The following is a 20,055-nucleotide window of genomic DNA, read 5'->3' as shown; positions in this document are numbered from 1 at the left end:
ATCGGCAGCAGGAAAAATGTGTTGATCTCCAATATTTTGTCATCCATTTGCCATAAATGAAGTGAAGGAAATGCTTTCACCAGATAATATGAAACTCTCTGCCTCTGCTCATTCAAGCTGTAGCTGCGCGAGTCTAATATGAGGAAAATGAATCGGTTGGTGGCAGGATTTCAAGCCTTTTTGATAATTCATGTTCAATCTGAGATTTAGCTTGATAACAAAAGCAATAATCTCCTGTTTGATTGGTAACTCCAACATTACAACTCAGTCTTTGTTGCAGTAGTTATTATGGGTGAAAGCAATCATATTACAGGAATACTTGCACGTCTCTCAACGTTGTTGTGTGGTGAAAGAGGAAAACAAATGAAGAAAAAGCTGTTGTGTATCTGTGTGTTCGTGTGCATGTGTCATCGTGCTGGTTACAAATGAATACACGTGTTTTACCATAACTTCAGCTGAACATTAAGCCATCTTTGAAATTTATGTCCCATCAATGCTGCCACTTGTTTCCTTTTCATGGTTATGTTTATCTTGTTTTTCTTTGCATGAGTTGGCGTTTATGTTGAATTATTTTCCTCCCCCATTGCATGCCTGCCATTAGCTCATTTGCTTTCCTGTGGCTGATGATGTTGTGGTGGTCGTTCCTGTTTAAGGTGCAATTTAAGGTAAGTGTCTGTCCATGACAATATACTGAATAGACTGAATCAATACACACTGTATATCTGATTTTAAAATGGAAATATTAACAGATTGTTTTAAAAAAAGGAACAGACTTTAGGGGAAATGGTAAAGGATTCTGGATAAAGATAGCTGATTGTTAAGTTTCATTCGAAGGGCGTCTGTAATTTTATGACATGGGAATGAAACTCAACAATATGTGCTGGACCCTGGACTGCTGGTCGTACTGTTAACTCCATCAGAGCTTCAGTAATACATTACAACTACAACTAATTAACCTCCACATCTGAAATTTCCTCACTTGACCCAAGTACTCAACTGAGCCGACATCTCCAACTTCCAGCCACCTTCAGCCCTTATGTCGCTTGTATTGAGGCAGCACCAAAAACTCAGTAGTACTTTAATTCCACTCAGTCTGCCCTTCATCAGCCTGTCAGTCAGCCAGTATCACAGGAGGTCATCTGGAACGTCTCTGTGCTAATAAAGAAGTTATATTGGACTTCTCTCCGTCCCTATTCATTATCAAGTCCTGAAGAAAATACTTCACTGATAGTTGAACAATAAAGTCATCTCATGTTGTATCGAATTCAAGAATGAGTTAGCATTATCATTGAAACATGCGTTGGGCCAAACGTAGTTTTCCCTCCCTGCTGAAGGCTGATTATATCAATATATTGTTATTGTGTTCAGTGTGGCTTCTGTTCACTTACTGCTTTTGGTGTTAGGCTGATGAAAGTTGTCACTGAGAGTTGAACAGCAGAACAGTGCGACGCAGATGAGATCAAGAGAGACAAGAACACAAAGATTTATTTTCAGTGTGTGTTATAGAAATGTGTTTGTAGAAGCAGCAGATGTGTGCTGAAACACTTTTTCTTTCTTGCTCTTTAGCGAAAGCTGATGACTGAAGATTTTCTTTTATCTACCAAATGTCTTATAACTAGTAAATTAAGATACTTTGCGAGGCTTTTCTTCATAATAATTTAGCAGGGCTGGAACAGCTTTTTTACCAGTTTAGTAAAAAATTTAGGTTAATTTCATCACAGTTACAGCTACTGCTGCTTCAGCTTTCACCTTCCTACTCGAGTTGTTATTTAGTGTGTATAACACTGCTCACAATGTGAGTGTGCCCGTCTGTCTTTCCGTCACTCTGTCTACCTGCTTGGCACAGGCAGCAACCAGAGGCAGTCGAGGCTTACATTGCGTGGGTGTTGGTGTGATACATTACCAAAGGCAGTGAAACGCTTGTGATCTCCCACAGACAACAGGTAGTGCAGAGACGCAAGCTGTCTCTGTCCTGATAAACATCAACTTTCAGCTCAATAATAGAAAGTCATTTAGCCTTTCTTTTCTTGTACGTCGCCCCCTTTTCGTTTTGGCCTGAAACTTGATCCCAAGGCTGAAAGGGGAGAGGAGAGATAAGAGGAAGAAAAACTGGGCTCCAGAGAGGGACACGGTTGTAAAGCAAAGTGAAGGCCTCCGGCGAGTAGCAGTGGAGTGGGGGGAATGTCAAAAGGAGGATGAACAACCGGATCAGCCCAGAGGTTGAAGTCCAAGGAAAAGGCTGGAGGTGCTGCTCACCCCACCCGCCCTTAAAGACCGTGTGCCTTGACAAGCTGCTAACGTGTTCCAGGTGGTATTTCCAAAGAGCTGTCACTCACCCGCTACTGCTTTAGCAGCAGGACCTTTGGATAGCAGCGGGCTTGAAGTAAGAGAGCTGAGCCCAGATTTATTCCCATTAGACCTCAATCTCTGCAACTCTGATGGATCTTGACAGCGATACGTGTGGTTGTTGATGGGAATTAAGCCCACCTCAAGGCACAAGTTAAGAATGTGCAGCTCAGGAGGGTAAAAGAGAACTGTTAGGCTGGGAATTCAGGGCACGTTGCATGGCGTCACACAAGTTCATATAAAGGACCGGTTGACCCCAAGCACAAAAATATGTTGCTGATATTGTTGGTTTCATGTGCACAGGTTATGGGTTGTCTATCTATGAAATCATTGGAAATGTCACCCTCACCAGCAAATGATTGATTCTGTCCAATTCCTGGGACGACAGTTACGGATTCCACTTTAAATCCGTTTTAAAGCAAAGACATTGCTCTTGCCATCTCAAATATTGGACCCTGGCAAGCACTGGCATCAAAAGATGCTTATTTCTCATGATATGGGTGTGGTGCGTGGGGAGAACAAAAAGGAAATATATAAACCACCCAAAGTTTCGCTGTGAGAGCCACCATTCACGCAAACACTTGTCAGTGTTGATCTGTCAGCCTGGGTGTAAGAGCTGACAGCGTTCCTCCGGGGAGCTTTACTAAGAAGGAAGTGAGTTAAAGATAGGATAGTGGAGATACATCGGTCGCTCAAAATGTGCTGCAAGGAGAAAGGGGATTCTAAATTGGATGCTGTGTTCGCCACAGTATTGCTTTACTTACGGCCATGTTGTTAACCTTGAGCAGAACTGGAAGTAGAAGTCACTAGTCAGATGACGTTAAAACTGAGCCATGAGGTCATGAATGTGTGAGGTGTTTCATGCCAACAAGAAGTTCATGTTTTGTAATGAAAACATCAATATAAAGAATTTGAAGTTGCTTCACATATCATAGATAGATAGATAGATATACTTTAGTGATCCCAGGCTGGGAAATTACAGTGCAGCAGCAGTAATACACACAATAAGCTATACAAAATGTGAAAAATAGCAATATAAAAACATGACAACATAAAATATATATACAAGGCAATATAAAAAAGGTGTATATACAACAAATAAATAACATGATAACAAACCAATAGATAACAAACCGACTGTCAGAAAATTCATGCCTGAGTAAATAAATTATAGGGGAGAAGTAGACTTTATGTAGACTGTTTAGTCCCAGGTGTCTCCTGGTGTCAGAGGGGATTCGTGTAGGGCCATCTCACTGATTACATGCATGAAACACGCGGCTTTAAGTCAAGGCCTCTGCATTGTGCGTGAAACACCTTTAATCAGCTTAGATTGAAGTTGCCACATGTAGCATTTTAACCTCAATCACTAGCGCATTAATTGGAAAACATCAGCACAATTACCATCAACAAACAAGCTCTCGCAGAGGAGACACTCTGCTCCCATGTAGGCTACTTTCTGTTCCTGTGGTGGAAAATCTGCTTCACAGCTCAAAACAGAAACGCCTTCAACTTCTGCAAATAATATGCACTTTTATTCCACTTCAATTATACTGACTGCGTAAATTCAACTTCACATTGGCCTACTTTGTCAGAACATGCATATTCAGTCCTATTTCAGGGGCTGCTGTGATCTCTAATCTTTCTTCTTGCTCTTCAGAACAAACACACTGATACAAACAGACAATGGTGACATTCTTTCCGTGACAGGGAGTAAATAGGTTTATGAGAAATATGATTTAAAAAAATATGTATTTTTTTAATGTGATGCAACACTTTTATGGCGAAACAGAAAATTATGCAGATATGTGGTTACAGAAACTTGGAAGATTTAGAAATCTTATCTGGTCTTTTGCTGAACTAATCAGAGCCATTCTGCGGCGAAGCGATTCAAAATAGCTTAGTAAACGCAGCACCTAATGCTTTGTAAATTTCCGTGTTTGTGCATCAAACTGCAGCTTTAATGTTGACAAACCCAAACCTTATCAGTAAAAATAGAAAAAAGCAGAGATCTTGGAACAGATTAAGTCTGTAGTCAGAATGAAACCCCTGCGGTCTTGTGACCTGGCTATGAATCTTTTGCTGGTATGTGCACAGGCTGTTTCACCTGGTTTAAGTCTACATCCGATATTTGTTAAGATATAGTGGCGACCATAACCAACAGATGGATATGATACTGTGTTATGCCATCTAAAGTATCTTTAAAATCACATTTCATGGATTTACTGGCATGTAAAAAACAGAAAGTGGGTTCTTTCTTGTTGCCATGATCACAACATAAAGATTGTTGCCTGTGGCCTGTTTGCTTTGCACGGGCATATGTACTGGAGCTTTTCTCACTTCTATGTGATGGCTCTTTTTTTTTTTTTTTTTTTTTCTGTAGATGTGAGACTTTGTGTTGTTCAGATCGTCTACACGGACAGGAATCACCCGATTAACATGGCATCATGTAGCGACAGTTCCCACAGACTGGATTAAAATGTACAAAGAAAACTCATGACCTTGATTTGAAATAGCAGTGCAAACTGTGAGCAGCTGGTGTGTAGCTTGTGATAGACCAAAAGAAAAAGAAAAAACAAGGAAAAAACAGTGGTGTCACGCACTTGCTGTTTTTATAGAGATCACACAGTCTACAGTACACTGGGATTTGAACAGATAGTAAGGTTTAAGGTGTTGGAAGTGGAGAGTTGTTCATTTACCTAGTTTGCCGCTTAAATCTAATGAGCAGAGGGAAAAGAGAAAGTCTAGACGAGCATTAGACCAGAGGAGGTAGCTTGAAATAGATGGGAGCAACTCGTCTCTATGGAAACCACAGGCGAAAACAGTGGCACACTCCGCCATGAAAGACATGTGGGAGATGAGGATGAAAGAGACAGAGGAGAGGGAGGCAGAGAGAGAGAGAGAAAGGGACGGGGAGGGAGAGGAGAGGTGAGGCGCGGCATGAAGAGAAAGAGCGAGAGGATGAGAAGGAAATTCGGCAAGCTTACGAGAATGGTGTGTGTGTGTGTGTATATGTGTATATGTATGTGTGTCACAGCGGTAAATATCGATGCCCCCAGTGGGCATTAATGTCACTGGGTTCATCTCTCTTTGAAAGCATTGATTTCATTTCAACCAAGCGAACACAGTATTCTCTTTTAAGATGCCATGGGGAGTAATTTCTCAGACAATGGCACTGATGACACAATGAGACACAATTAAAAGTTGTCTCAAATTAGAGTGGTTGTTTGCCAGTGTGAAAGGTTGTTATCACACCTATCACAATTTTACAACTGTGTTAGAAAAGCTCAGTTGCTTCCCATGGTGACTAACTCACCATTCAGTAGCTGACAGATGATTGGCACTTCTCTCTCAACCTCGCTGTTAAAGCTTTTCATTTAAATGGGAGTTTTCACTATAATGGTCAAGCTAATGGTGAAGTTTTACAGCCTCATTTCCATCGTTCCTCACTGTCATTAAAAGACAAGTGGACTGATGAGAGCTTTACCTCTGCAGCCGCTGACTAATGAACGCAGTCTGTGCATAGGTCAGGACAAATCTGTCGGCAACATGTGAAAAGCCCCAAAACAAATCTCAGCAGTGAATCATGGCTTGTGTCTCAATCAGATGAGCCTGGAGGCCAAAAGTCTTGCAAGATGAAAACAATAGAGCAAGTAAGTGAAAATTGTGAATTAGTACCTTGTAGTTTTTGTTAGATGAATTTAAGGGGCTGTTCACCATGCACCTTAAATTATTACACATTCTGCTTGTACTGGACTTTTTATGTTTTAATCTTTGAGTAGTGTGCTTTTATTAGTATTTATTGCTTGCCTTTTTATCTTTAGTCTAAAGGGCTAAAATAGGCTAAAATATGGATAAAATATCTATCTATCGTTCTATCGATCTAAGGTAGTCACAGTATTGACTGCAAAGTCTGCGAAGGAAAATGTTGTTTGCCAGTGTTCTGTCAAACAACTGGAAAAAAGTTTGTTGGTCATGTAAATATAAGTTATTTGGTTTATTTTGATCTCACCTAACATAAATTTAGGCTTCATTTAGCATTCTGTTTGAGCATTTTGGCATTTTTTTAAAATACTACAGATGTTGTTTTCCCACATTAGGTTTGTTTTACATTTGAAAGCAAAATTGAATAGACTCCACCATAGAATGCTAGTGGAAGCTTCATGTACGATATCCCATCCTGTGGAATAGAATGTTTGGTTATCATGGTGCAGTTTGGTCATCAGTTTATTTCATATTTTGTAACCACACTGGAAGCAGCAGAAATTCAGAGTTGTCAAACCAAAGGCAGGAAACATGGCACCGTAGTATACCTCCAGGGACTTTGCAGGGCCTGGGACAGGTTCAGTTTTAAACACAAGCATGAACGTTGCTCTCCTAGCCCAGCTGGATGACTTCGGATTCAAGCATGACCTGTTTTGTTGCAAATGGAGAGCTGCAGAGCGAAAGATCTGTGAGTTAAAGAGCCAACTGAAGGACGTTCATCAGGCTTACAGGCACTCCATTTCATACTCTCAGAGAACCATTTAAGTGCTCAAAGACAAGCTGCAATGGGCTGACGGTAACATCACGTTTTATGAAGAGGAGATTCATAAGCTCAAATTTGAGCTGAGTGAGGCTCAAATGAGTGAAATGATTGATGAATCCATGAGACCAGCAAGACGCTGCAGCAGGAAAAAGTCAACCCTGCTGCAGAGTAGAGTGAGGAGGATCCAGCTTTGAGCACAGTGGCTCCCCTTACAGAGGTGCACCATGCCAGTGCTGCTTTAAATGACCTCCAGGAGCTGGTAGCCAGACACAATGTGGTACGAGAGGCTCTTGGCGTTCAGATTAACGACCTCAGAGCCAAACTGTGCCAAAGCGAGGCCCTGAAAGAAAAGCTTGAGGCAAATGCTGTGGACTTAAAGAAAGCTAAAGGCTCCTACCTTGCATAGTTGAGTGAGCATTGGAATGACAACACCAAGCTCATGGCTGCACTGAAGAGAGCAGAGGAGGAGAAGGCCTCCCTGCAGCAGACTCTGCAAGAGAGAGAAGAGGCGTGGGCCATCTTGGAATCCAAGACTGATGCCCTTGAGTCCAAGATGAAGGCAGTGTTGGACAAAAAGTCCCAAACAAAGAAGAAATGCTGGCTGGTCAGGTTGTTTACTTGACTCGTGACAACATGAGAATTAAAAAAAATAAACAAAGAGACTTTTTACTTTTCATTTCAACATAATGATCTGACTGAGTCATCATCTTCATGCTCTCACTAAAATATGTCTAGGGAATTTAGTTTACCAGAGTATTATACCAAATGTGAAAATGGGATATGAAAGCTTTTCTGATTATGAATTGTAATATGATACTATGGTAAATTAACCATTATTCCATCATATAATTAATTAAATTATTGCATGATTTTTATGACAATGTTCAGTGAAAAAAAATAAAGAGAAAATGAGGTAAATTCGGGATAGTACTACTACTACCGCTGACAAGGATTTAACCAAGCTGAATTTAAACATTATGCCCACACAGGAGTGAAATGGAAACACTTTGATTTGAACCAATATGCAATTTATGCGTAAGATTGTTGACAGTTTTAGTGTGAACCTGAATTTGTACATTGCTACAACTTTTCTCTGTTATAAAATAGTATGGTAGGGGTACTTGAAGGTGATTTTGTTGATTTTGAAGATTGCTGTAAGTGAAATGGCTGCCGTTTGCTGTCACCATATTAGCAGATCTAGCAATTGCACGGGATAATTGTTTTACCTATAAAGTTATCTGAAAATTTTAGAAAGTCTAATGTCTGTTGACATAGCAACTGTGGTTGAGACAGAACTTTATTGCAGTCACTGCCAATAGCAAATGCACAGGAACACGGGGCCAGGTCTCACTACTAACTACTACGGCTGCAGCGCTTAGCCCCTTCAGAGACGTGTCATGTTTGAGTCATGAGGAGATGTCACGATTTGCCTCATAATTCTGATATGTCTCCACTGAATAATGGAGGTTTTCCACCCGCACATCGATTTCTGACACATAATTTTATCACATTTTGATTGAGGGTTAAACGGCATATAGATGGAAAGGAAATAGGAAAATGTTAATTATTTGATCCTTTTAATTATTGTGCTTCACCACACTGACTGCAGCTCTTTAACAGAAGACAAGATTGATGCAAGAATGGGGACATCTACCCAGAATACCCCTTGTGCATTATTAATGATGATTAATAAAACTCTGCCCACATGTTATATAATCACGACATCCACATGGGTCAACCCCATTGCTGACCTGCTATTCATCATGTAGTCGCAGTGAGTTCTCGTTACAAAGCATTGCTCTTGTATTTGTTTCCTAGGCATCACCACAGTGTTGACCATGACCACCCTGAGCACGGTGGCTAGGAACTCGCTACCCAGAGTGTCCTACGTGACAGCCATGGACCTGTTTGTCACTGTCTGCTTCCTGTTCGTCTTTGCCGCCATGATCGAATATGCCATGCTCAACTACTACTCCTACAGTGTACGCAGGCCTCCTCCCAAGACACGGCGAATGGTAAGCCTGTGGTAAACATCTGAGAAATGAGAGCACTGTATGAGCATATGCCTTTTATTCATGTTAACATCCACCTCCTCTATAACAGAGCTGCGTAAAAACGCCTTTAAAGAGTGCATTTTCCATCAGTATTTTTCCTATTTGCAGTATTGCATCAACATGGGAAGATTGCTAATCAGACCTATGCTTGAAGTAACTGTTGAGTCTCTGACACACAGGGACTCGGTATGACTAGTACTCTTTCAAATTAAAATGAAAACGTTGCAGGCTATGTTCATGGGTGCCATGGCAACATTGGAGCCTGCAACACCCCAGCTCCCAAGAGATCGCTAACAGTAATGTCAGTGGTGAAAATCTGGTCATAGTCACTCTTGTGCCACCTGATCAGCTAATCAGAAAATAGTGGAAATTGTGCATTTTGCAGTGTTTGTATTGGAGAACCTCCACACCTGTTCAGTGATTTCACAGTGTTCTTAGAGTTTGAATGCTGACTACTGGTGTGTTCAGTGTGTATCAGTCTCCAGAAACTCTTATTGATTGCATCAATATGTTGTCAACATACACAGTATATACGATGCACAATGTCCTCCCAGGCATCTGACATGTGTGTCTTCATGAGCACATGTGCAGCTGAAAACATTTTATTTGTATGGATCGCTCCTGTGTGAGAGCCTAATGCTCTGTGTGGGCGTTCTCAAGGCTGCACCTGCTGTGAACGCTTTAATGGCGGCAGCACACATCTACTAAGACTGAATCAGCCACCGCTGCTGTCATTTCACTCTCTCCAGATCCCCTCCCGCTTCACTATTTCCTCCCAGTGTAGTGGAGTTCTTCTGCATGTGTCTGAGGGCCAAAAAAGGCTGTCAACTTGAGCTGAACAATTAAGTTGTGCTACATGCAGTCCCCTCATCTGCATTTCTTGATTTCTGCTGTATTTTGGTCCTGGTTTGTCTGTGGGGAAGCCTTATATTTCCCCTCCCCATCCGTATGGCCTCTTTGTGCCGCCCACTCAGTCAGTTCTCTTACTCCACAAGACACATCTAACACTGTTTCTCTCTCCCTCTTGCCACCCACTCTGCCTTTTAAGGTGGTGTAAAGAGCTGGAAAAATGTGTGAAGATTTTACCCCAATTAGGTTGTCCCACTTGATTTTCCAAACATCAGGGAGGAAGTCACATAATGAATTTTCTCTGGGGGCACTTATTCAGCATTCTAGTCTGAAAATCCAGACTATAGCTGCATTATGTGACTATGAGAAGGACAGAGAAAAATAATGAATAACAATGACTCTTGTTTTTTTAAGTTTTCCTTTTTGAACGCTGCAGTTTTATGTTCAGTGAAATATGTTTAAACACAAGTGTTCATTTGTTCAGCTAATTTCCATGTTCAAATTTGAACTTTTTTAAAAACCTGAGACTGAATACTTTCATGAAAACTGATTAATGGGAAAAATACAGAGATTGGCACATCACTCTGACATCACTGTCACTCCAGACACCAATTGTAGAGTTTGAGGGTTTTTCCCCAGCAATATGAAACAATCGATAGATATATGTCACGGCTTTGTGTCTTTATAGATTTGCCATTTTGCACTAATGATCAGTCACACTGAGTGTAATTAACTAGGAATGCACAATTTCTTCACTGCAGATTCAGTCGACCAGAATATAATACAGCAAAGAGACATTTTAAGTGAGGCATGCTGTCTCACACCCTTATTTTTTCTTCCAGTTGACTCTTTACTATATTTGTTTCTAAAAGTAATGATACTTCTGCTTGAGTAATCCACACCTGAAGAGAAGTGAATCCTGCACAGCATATATCCATGACAGACAGTCACAATCCCCCTACTTAGTGTTGCTGCAGCTGTGATGCTTTCCATTCTCACACTGCACATTTGCAGAATTACCGCTCAGAATTCCTTGTAATTTCGGAAACAACGGATCCCTAATTTCCGAGGAAGACAAAATCAAGTCAATTCCTCCTCACTGTCTTTGTCATCCCATACAGGCATACTCGTCCTTCAACATGGCACACGCCCCACGGCCCATGATGCCAATGGGCAACTCCTTATTCTGGCACGACTATGAAGACAACTGTCTGTATGAGTGCCTGGACGGGAAAGACTGCACAAGCTTCTTCTGCTGCTATGAGGAGTGTAAAGAGGGCGGCTGGAAGAAAGGACGCATCCACGTCAACATCCGCGAGTTAGATTCCTACTCCCGGGTTTTCTTCCCCACCTCCTTCTTGCTCTTCAACATTGTCTACTGGGTCAGCTACCTGTACCTCTAGCTGGTCTCGGGCCATGTTCGGGCGCCCCACTGAAAACAGTCACCGTCCCTGCCGCTTTGCACCGTGGCTCATGATTTAAGCGTGGAGGAGGAAATGCCTTCGGAGTGCTGTGTGTTGGAAAAAAAAATACTTGTGTGCTGTGGTGCACAATGTAAAGGCTGTGACACTTTGAGCAGTGGCACTCCAACGAGAATAAAACGTTCAGCAGTAGAACAATAAGCCGCCAGCATTAACTTGAATAGTCTGGTCCCATTTACGACTCTCTCAGAAACAAAACAGGAAGCTACGGAGCTACGGCTTCAGAGAGATTTTCTTTTTTTGAGGGGGGGGGGTTGTATTGCTGAATTTTGGTTGTCGAGATGGCGAAGCACCCATAGTGCCTTCTTTAGAAAGGGTGCGGCACAGAGAGACGTAGTTTCAGAGTTTCCTCCATTATCTCTTTTACCTCATACACCACCGTTGGACATGTGCAACTATGATTCACCATTCATTTTGTAGCACATTAGTTTTAGTTTGGTATCCTAGAATAATTTCTACTTTCTGATATAGTACCGTTTTCTTCTCGTTAGTATTGGAATTAGTTGTATTTTCACAGCAAGTCAACCAGCTCACACATCAGTTGTTAATTGTTGAATAGGAGTTGGTGTCAAAGGCAGTGGTTGTCAGGTAAAGTCTTTGTTATTCAGTCAGTGAGCTTTTCTTCATGATGCTTTATGACCCCGCAATGCAGTTCACAGTAGATACTAACGGCATTTGCGTTACATTCTTTCACTGCAAACGTATAAGAACCGCACAAATACATACCAGTTTATTGCTCAACATGCTAATCTCTTCCCCGGGCATAGTATGGATGTTACAGTGCTGGTGTATTTCACATTTTATATTTGAGACTTTTATTCTCATTCATGTAGATTGTTTTTATTATTATTAATATGTTGCTGACATAAAGGAAAAATTTGACATTTTAGGAAATACACAAACTCTGTCTCGATAAAGAGTCAAGATAAAAGCTAAATTTGCCATTAATGAGCTGAACATTCCCCCTAGGATCCTCACAGTAAAAGTCTTTTAGCCTTCCTTTAATAGTAGGGTTTTAAATAAGTAAAATCAGGCTTTTATATGAGAATTTACAACCATCAGCTTAGCACGAAGACTAGAAACTGGGGAAAAGCCTGCTTGGCTCTGTCCAATGTTTCACATTTGTTGTTTCACATCACATTTTATGTTGGGCTTAACTTCCGATAATTTCTGCTGGTTACCTGGCAACTGGAAATAGTTTGGCAACCCTGTGAAATTTAATTTTTACACTTCAGGTTTTTATATGGACTAAAAAAATACAAGACATAACGTGTTCATTAGTGAGCGTGAGGAGAGCTATAAGGTGGATTTTTTTCTTTTCCTGTGAACAGAACCAAACAAGTTAGCTGGCTGTAGCTTCATATTTAGCATATAGACACAATCCTGGTTATTATTATTTCAATTTCCTTGGCAAAAATGTGAGCAAGCACTTTTCTCAAAATGTTGAACTATTCCAAGGAGTGACTAACCACAACAAAATTGTGAGTGTTTCTTTAGCTTCACATGATGTAATTTTGGGTAAACCCAACATCATTGTTTTGGCATGGAAATTGTGAATATATATTGGATGCTGGCTGCAGGATTAGTTTTGGCCACGAGCCACTTGAACCCTAAAGCACATACAACCATGGTCTATTTATTTTGCATTAGAGTCATTCAGTCCAGTCTTAGAAGTAGTGCTGGAGTGCAAGAAATTGGAGTCTTGATGAAAGCTTCAATTTTTCTGAGGTCCTGCTATATGGAGGACCTAAAGGCGGATCCTGTTGTGCCCAGCTGGCTGATCAGAGGAGCTGTAAAGTAGGTTCTATATGTTGGGATGCTCCATTCACTCGCATATTGTGCGCAGAACGGCATTGAAAAATGGATGATCCAGGATGGTTGTTGATGACTTTTGATGGAGTCCCACGTCCCTTCTTCAGACATGTAAAATTGATGCCATGTGTGGAGGCATACGGACACACGAGTTGAGAATAACCCACAGGAATGGACAGTGTTTGAAACATTTTGGTTTTACTTACTGTTCTTTGGTGTTTTTTGCAGTTGTTTGGCTTTGTAGAACAATCAACCCCTCTTTCCTCCTCCTCCTCCAACACGCACACACACACACACACACACACACACACACACACACACACACACACACACACACACACACACACACACATACGCACACATGCACACACACAACAGACACACTTTTTCCCCAGTATTTGTATGTTCAGAGAAAAAGCTTTTATGTAAGATGTATCTAATTAATGTTTCTATTTTCATACAGTTATATATGGAATGTAAGTTAGGCCAGTAGCGAGGCCAGAGTCGATCTGGTTCCAGTTCAGTCAGTTCGAGCAGCCTAAATGAGTTTATATTTATGGGCTCTACATATTCATAAGACCTCCAGACGCATTTGTGTCCCGTCCAGAGGTTTGTAATTACAAATCAAATTGCCTTGAGTGATGCTAGGAAAACAGCAGAAGGGCTGTTACACTGAGGGACATTACTTACTCTGCTCATTTAACACATTAGCTCATAAGGAGCCAGTGAAGTTTCATTAGTAAATTGACATTATTTATCTATCTAGCTATCTATGAACTGACTGAATTGAACAGAGCTTGGCCCACACCGCAGTAAACTCTCTTCACCTCTGATATTTTCTACTACACTTTATAAGTGTCTTAGTCCGTTGAGATACTTCAATAAAACAAAAATCACTATTTTCTACGTCTTAATGAAAATCACCTGTGTGTTTCAACTGACTGGGACCTGTATTTATAACGTCTCTTTGGAATCTGAGTACTAATCCAGGATCGGCACTGGCAAACATGATGAACTCGCTTAAGAGCCTTTTTCCAGAGACCTCATCACCCCCATTAACATTTCCCAGATTTCCTGAAAAGGTGTCAGAAAATCATGTATTACTGCAGCTTTACCCTGAGAACCAATTTTGTTGTGATTGTCAGTGAGGTCTCTGGAGGGTGGGGCTGTGCAGGAAAAAGGCTACACTGATCTTGGATCAGCACTCTTGGGAGAAATATTTTATGAAAACAGGATCTAGAGTGAAAATAGTTATCTTTTTTCTAGTGCGTGGTACATTGCTTATATTAATAAATAATGTTTTGGTCAAGTGCTACTGTGAAGTCTTTTTCTGGGAACGCGAAGGCCACCAAAACAGTTATTGCCTGTGTTGTTTTACAGGTTCAGGCATGAAGCAAGAGATTTCAAAAGCAACTCAGCAGAGAATTCCATCATTTGGGTTTTTCGCTTCTGTCCACAAGTGTGTGTTGAAGATATCCTTCGTAATATCCCTCTTTTGGACTTCAGTTCCTGTCCCTCCTTAGTCTGATTCCTGTGAATCATTACCAGTTTGAACAGGATTTGATACTGAGGCTCGTGCCAACAAACAGCTTTCTCTCAAAGCCACTGTGTAAATGCAAATACTGTATGTCTTTCTTACACAGTTAAGCCAATAATGCAGAAGTTAAGCACTAGTTAATTGGAGTATTATTTGTGTTATAGAGTGTTGTTACATCTCTTTAATGTTTAATATTTTTGTTAACCCCTTTTGTTCTTGATGAATTTTCTAGTAATATGCCAGAAGTGTGACGACTGTTTCCCATAATGCAGGTTTTTTTTCTGCCTTATCACATGCAAGTTGGTGTTATTCAGTAAAAGGAAAACTTTCCCTTATGGGACTTTATGTTAATTAATGCAATGTTTAATCTATGCACTGGTACAGAATTAAATACTGCAATGATCGGAGTCATTTCGGCTCACACAACCCAAGGTTGTATCTTCTGTAACCCTGAAGTGATTACCAAATACGAGCAAAATATTTAGCCATTACTCATTCATTGGTTTCATCAGTCCAAAATAGTACCTCTAATTCAGTGTTCTGATGGGCACGTTGACCAATTAAGATCTCTGTATACAATAAAATTTGAGTTGCAATTGTCCTCAGGCTGCCTGCCTGCCTAGTGACAATGATAGCACTAACATCCAGTGACAGATGAATGAGCACGTCATTGTTTTACCCTGAGATTGTTGACCCAGTTTGAATCAAGCGACACGAACCGAGCGCAAGCAAGAGACAGACAAATAAGTGGAGTCAAAGGGTGGATGTCAGATCGTGGAGCTCCACCGCCGCCGCGACGGGAAGAAGCTCCTGCCACTTACTCGAGGCAAAAGCAGGATGGCATGCTAACACAGTGGATATGGAGAGAAAAGCACTTGTGCAGTAGAAAATTGAGCTGTCACTTTTGTGTGTGTGCATACGTGTTTGTATATGCAGATTGAAGTGATGAAGTTGCTAGTGCCTGTAAAGTGACAGCTTTTGCTTGATGGGAGAATGGACAGCTTGTGTAGGGAATCAGTGCATTTGTGCGCAGTGTGCGCATGCATTCACACATATGCATGTCTGAATCGGCAAGAAGCTTTTTGTGTGTGTGTATGTGCGCATGTATAGCGTCATGTTATCATTGTGTCCAAATATGTATGGTTACTGTGTGTGTGAAGCAGTGAGTGTACATCTCTGTACGCATGTATTTGTGTTTCTGGTTCATTGTTCCTAGAACAATGAGCGTTCGACCGAAATCAAACACATTGACACGAATCTCAAATACATTGTACTGGTGTGCTATTTCCTGAATTAATACACATCTTGAAACTGGTCATATTTTTCATAATAATGATGTTATGTTAAAAAGAGATTTGATGATATGGTGCATTTTCCTAAACTGGTTGACATTCCAGTCATCGGTGTGTTTCCTTGCGTGCAGGCAACATGAAAGGGGGAGTCGCTGAGAGGGGAACTAAATGGAAGAGAAGACGAGGCTACAGCCAATGAGAGTTTTCAACATCGTCCCTGCAAAATAACGCACTGTTATATGCTGTAAGCATGACTACGCTGGACAGGTCTGATTGAACAAGTTCAAAGTTTTACCTCTTTAAAGTTTGGCTTCTCAATGATAACTTACAGCTTGTTTCTGTTTTTGTTTCACTTCATTCTTTCATTACATTTTTGCATATATAGAATGATTTGTTTGTACGCATAAAGACCGTCTTTAAGGTTCAGTCCTATTTCCTGCATTTCAGATTTTATCTTAAATATTTCAACTGTCAGAAAACTGCAGCTTTTTTTTTCTTCTTTGTTTTTGTTTTGCAGCTCAGAGTTGTGTAAAACTGAACACCTTGTCCATAGAGGAATTTTGCTGAAAGTCAATGTAGGAGGCTTCATAAATTAATCTCAAGTCCTGCTCTGAGGTATGAGTGTTTTCCTCTGAAGTTGCTGTTGTTGTGAGACATTTAATAAATATGGGCCCCTACTTGATAACTTGTTGTTATGTTTTATAAAAATGCATTTCCTTCATCACAAAAAGTGCAGTCCTGTCCTTTCCTCTCTTCCTCACAGGCAGCATGCAGCCCCAACAACATCCACCAGGAGGACAGTTTGCCGTGTATGATGCCTGAGAGGGAATACCCAGGGCTCATTAACTCCAATTCCCTGATATCTAACTTGTCAGCGCAGATGAAGATTTTTCATGCATCTACTTCTGTAAGTCTAACACTGACATCATTAAGATATGTATTGACTCGTATAACAGTCTGTGAATTGTCTTGTTGAAAACAGGCACATCTGTAGGCATTTTCACTGTGTTTTGTGGCATTTCAGTACCTGGTTCACCTGGGGTATTACAGTCACTTGATAATAGAAGGTTTTCAGGTGTAGCGATGTCTTGTCCTTTTATTAAAGTACTTTACAGCTGTCGTAACTTCTAAAACAGCATATATTTGCAGACTAAGTTTGAAACATTGCACTCGATGATTTCATGTCTGACCTTCATGAGTCTCATGCCTGGAGATCTGAGGTTTATTTAAGAAGACTAAACTGTTATTTTTCCATGTCTGCTAGCAGCTTGATGTTGACTATTTGATCTTTATTCTTGACTCTCACAGACTCATTTCATAAGAGTGCATGGACAAAATCGTCGTTGTCTGTTTCTGTTCTTAATTGTAACATTAGTTTCTTATCATTATTTGCTGAGAAGGAAGTACAGAATTTGGTAAAAGAGAAAAACAGTTGGGAGAGAGAGGCCTCCTGCATGTCACTACAAAATCTCTGCAGGCTGCCCAAGTTCATGATGGAGTGATATGATCCGTCTGCATGATAATGGGAAAAAATTGGTGAGGGGTCATTATCGGTTTCCCAGCAGCAGGATAACATGGAGGGAAAAAAAACAACATATATTCTTGAATGTCAATGAAGATGAAGTTGTTAGCTGATTTCAGGGATATGAAATTCATTCTGTCAACATTATACTTCTGTCCAATATGATAAATAGGCTAAATCAATGTGTTTGAAGATCCAGATGATTTATGACCAAAGGAAAATGCATGACAAATCAATTTTAGCAACCTCCTTTGTCACGAAAGGTTGAATCATTACAGTCTTACAACACTGAATTATGATTGAGTCTTGATCAGTGACAGTATCAAACGAATTCAGCAGGATATTCATTCATCAGCTGCAACATGTACTGCAGGCCGCAACGAGACTTGCTCAGCAGGACAGAGATGAGACTTGAGCAGCACATAAAAGAACAACCAGTAACCTGAAAGAAAAAAAGAAATTGTAATAAGTTGCTTCTATCTTTTTTTTTTTCCCTCAAGCTCATTGTGCGTGTGTGACACCCGGCCTGTCCTCTCTGCTTGTCAAGAAGCAGATAAGAACAAGTTTCCGGTTTTAACCATCTGCAGGTTTGAGCGTTACATTGAGCATAGATACAGCCGGGGTCTCATTCCCTCCTGGGGGCCAAATGCTGGCATTTTGTCCCATCAAGGTACTCTTTAGTGTCTGTATGAGACTGTTTTAGGCTAAACTTTATCAAAGTTCTGCGTTATGCTTGTGTTAAAAGGCCTTTGTGGCAGGAAGGCTTTGTGCATTGTCTCAGACGCTAAAGGTCTGAATGAGATGCAGAGAGGGCAGATTGTGGTGGGAAAAAAAGTACAAGAAATAAGTGTGTCATTTGACAGGTTTTATTTCTGTCCTGAATACAAACTGCTCTAATATCTCCTATAATCATGTCACAAAACTGGGAGCGCATCCATCTTCAGCTTTATTTATTTATTAGTTGCAAGTTATACAGGGAATCAAGTTGCTGGGATGCAGCAGTGCTGTTTGTGTTTCACCACACAAAAAAGGAAAAGGAACAGCACAACACAGCATTTCCAACATATAATGAAACAACAAGTCCTATATTTAATTTTCCCAAAAATCATCTGCTCGTCAGTCTATTCTTCTGTCTCCGTAACTGATGCCATAAATTGCTTTGTGCCTGCGTATTTTCCTGCATGAATGGTTCCTGTCGCGCTTTTTTGTTTCTGCCAGCGTTAATGGACATTTCACAGCAATTTTATGACAATATGAGGCCTGACATTTATCAAATGGCTTTGCAAGGATTAATCTCTGCATTTTCAAACGACTTGAAGCGCATCAATAAAAGAACTCAGATGACGGCATCAGGAATATCGTCAGTTATTAAACTGACTTCTCAGTATGGGCTCAGGTACCTGGCCCAGTTGTTGTCATCATCATGTGCTGTCTGGTGCTAAAATAGTCCTAAAAACAAAGCATGTTGGTTTGGTGGCAACAGCCTGAGGGCTCCAGACACAGAAAGCTGTGCTTCAAACACTAGTATGAACTAAGGAGAGAATATTTAATTGTTAATAGAGGGTAAATGTGCAAGTCAAAGTAAAAGACACCACTTTAAAAAGGTACTGTTAATGTAATGAGTTTGGTGAGGGTTGTTGACTGACATGTTGATGATGTTTGTGAACAAACAAACCCCATCTGTCTAAAGAAAACAATCTCAGATTCCAAGAGTTTAAAATGAAAACTGAGTATGTCGGTTTCATTACAGCTGCAAATTGGATAGTGAAATGAAGGCATGTGCCGCATGCACAAACGACAGCTCGCGAACCGCACAACATTTGGGCCTCATCTGAGGGTTTTCATCAATGGAAACTCGAGGGAAATCTGTTCGTTGGCACGGTTTGTCTGAATTTCAGCCATAAGCAGAAATGTTTGCAACTCAGCAGCAGAGAGGGAGACGGAAGCGTGCCTAACACAATGGCCGCTACTGACGGTTTCATTAAAGGTGCGTCCCGTTTCTGTCTGGGTGCCTAAAGTAACAAATGAGAACTCAAGGAAATCTAACCAAAATAGTTTCATGTGGTGGTTTTATGGAGCAGTAGCTTCATCTTTCCATGGGGATTTATGGAGCAGTAGCTTCATCTTTCCATGGGGAAACCTTCCGATCAAAACAGAAATCTGATGGGATGATCTGCAGTCGCGCTGCTGTCACAATGATCATGGACATGACAAGCATATTTTAGAGAGCAGCAAAGCTTGTCGAAATTTGTGTGTTTGTTCCAGTCTGTTCGATTGAAGTACTAATGTGCTACGCAGTTAAGAGCAGCAGTACCATCATGACTGTTTGGACCACCAAGAAATAGGAATAAAAGAGAAATGCTAACATATTAATATTGTTAAATAACAGATCAGGAATGAAGCTAAACTTTTTATGTAAAAAATTCCATCATTCACTTTTTAAGATATCTGCAAAAATATAGAATTTTATAGCTTAAACCCAGTATAACTCATCATCCTCTCTCCCCTTTAGAAAAAGACAATTAAAGACAATCGTGTGCTTGGATATTGGAGAGGAAATAATTAAGGGCAGTTTTTCTCTGACAGCTATAAAACAAGCAGAATGCTGTAATAAGACATTCAAATCCAACTGAATGG

General features: G+C 40.6%; 1 protein-coding gene across 8 annotated transcripts in view; it reads left to right on the top strand.

Annotated features, from left to right (window-relative positions):
* The window catches only part of LOC124055432 (gamma-aminobutyric acid receptor subunit gamma-3-like), a 93,906-nt gene that overhangs the window by 58,562 nt on the left and 15,289 nt on the right, over positions 1-20,055 (top strand). For 3 of the 8 annotated variants that reach the window (XM_046382283.1, XM_046382285.1, XM_046382286.1), the window contains 2 exons: positions 8,690-8,886; positions 10,896-11,460. In XM_046382283.1, coding sequence (XP_046238239.1) covers positions 8,690-8,886; positions 10,896-11,177 — 479 coding nt within the window. In that variant the 3' untranslated portion in view covers positions 11,178-11,460. The other 5 variants (XR_006842640.1, XR_006842639.1, XR_006842641.1 and 2 more) reach the window with 4 other exon arrangements.

This window comes from Scatophagus argus, chromosome 24 (genome assembly GCF_020382885.2).
Source record: "Scatophagus argus isolate fScaArg1 chromosome 24, fScaArg1.pri, whole genome shotgun sequence".
Lineage (NCBI taxonomy): Eukaryota > Metazoa > Chordata > Actinopteri > Scatophagidae > Scatophagus > Scatophagus argus.
The sequence above is the reverse complement of the archived record's forward strand: the minus strand, read 5'-3'. Positions and strand labels throughout refer to the sequence as shown.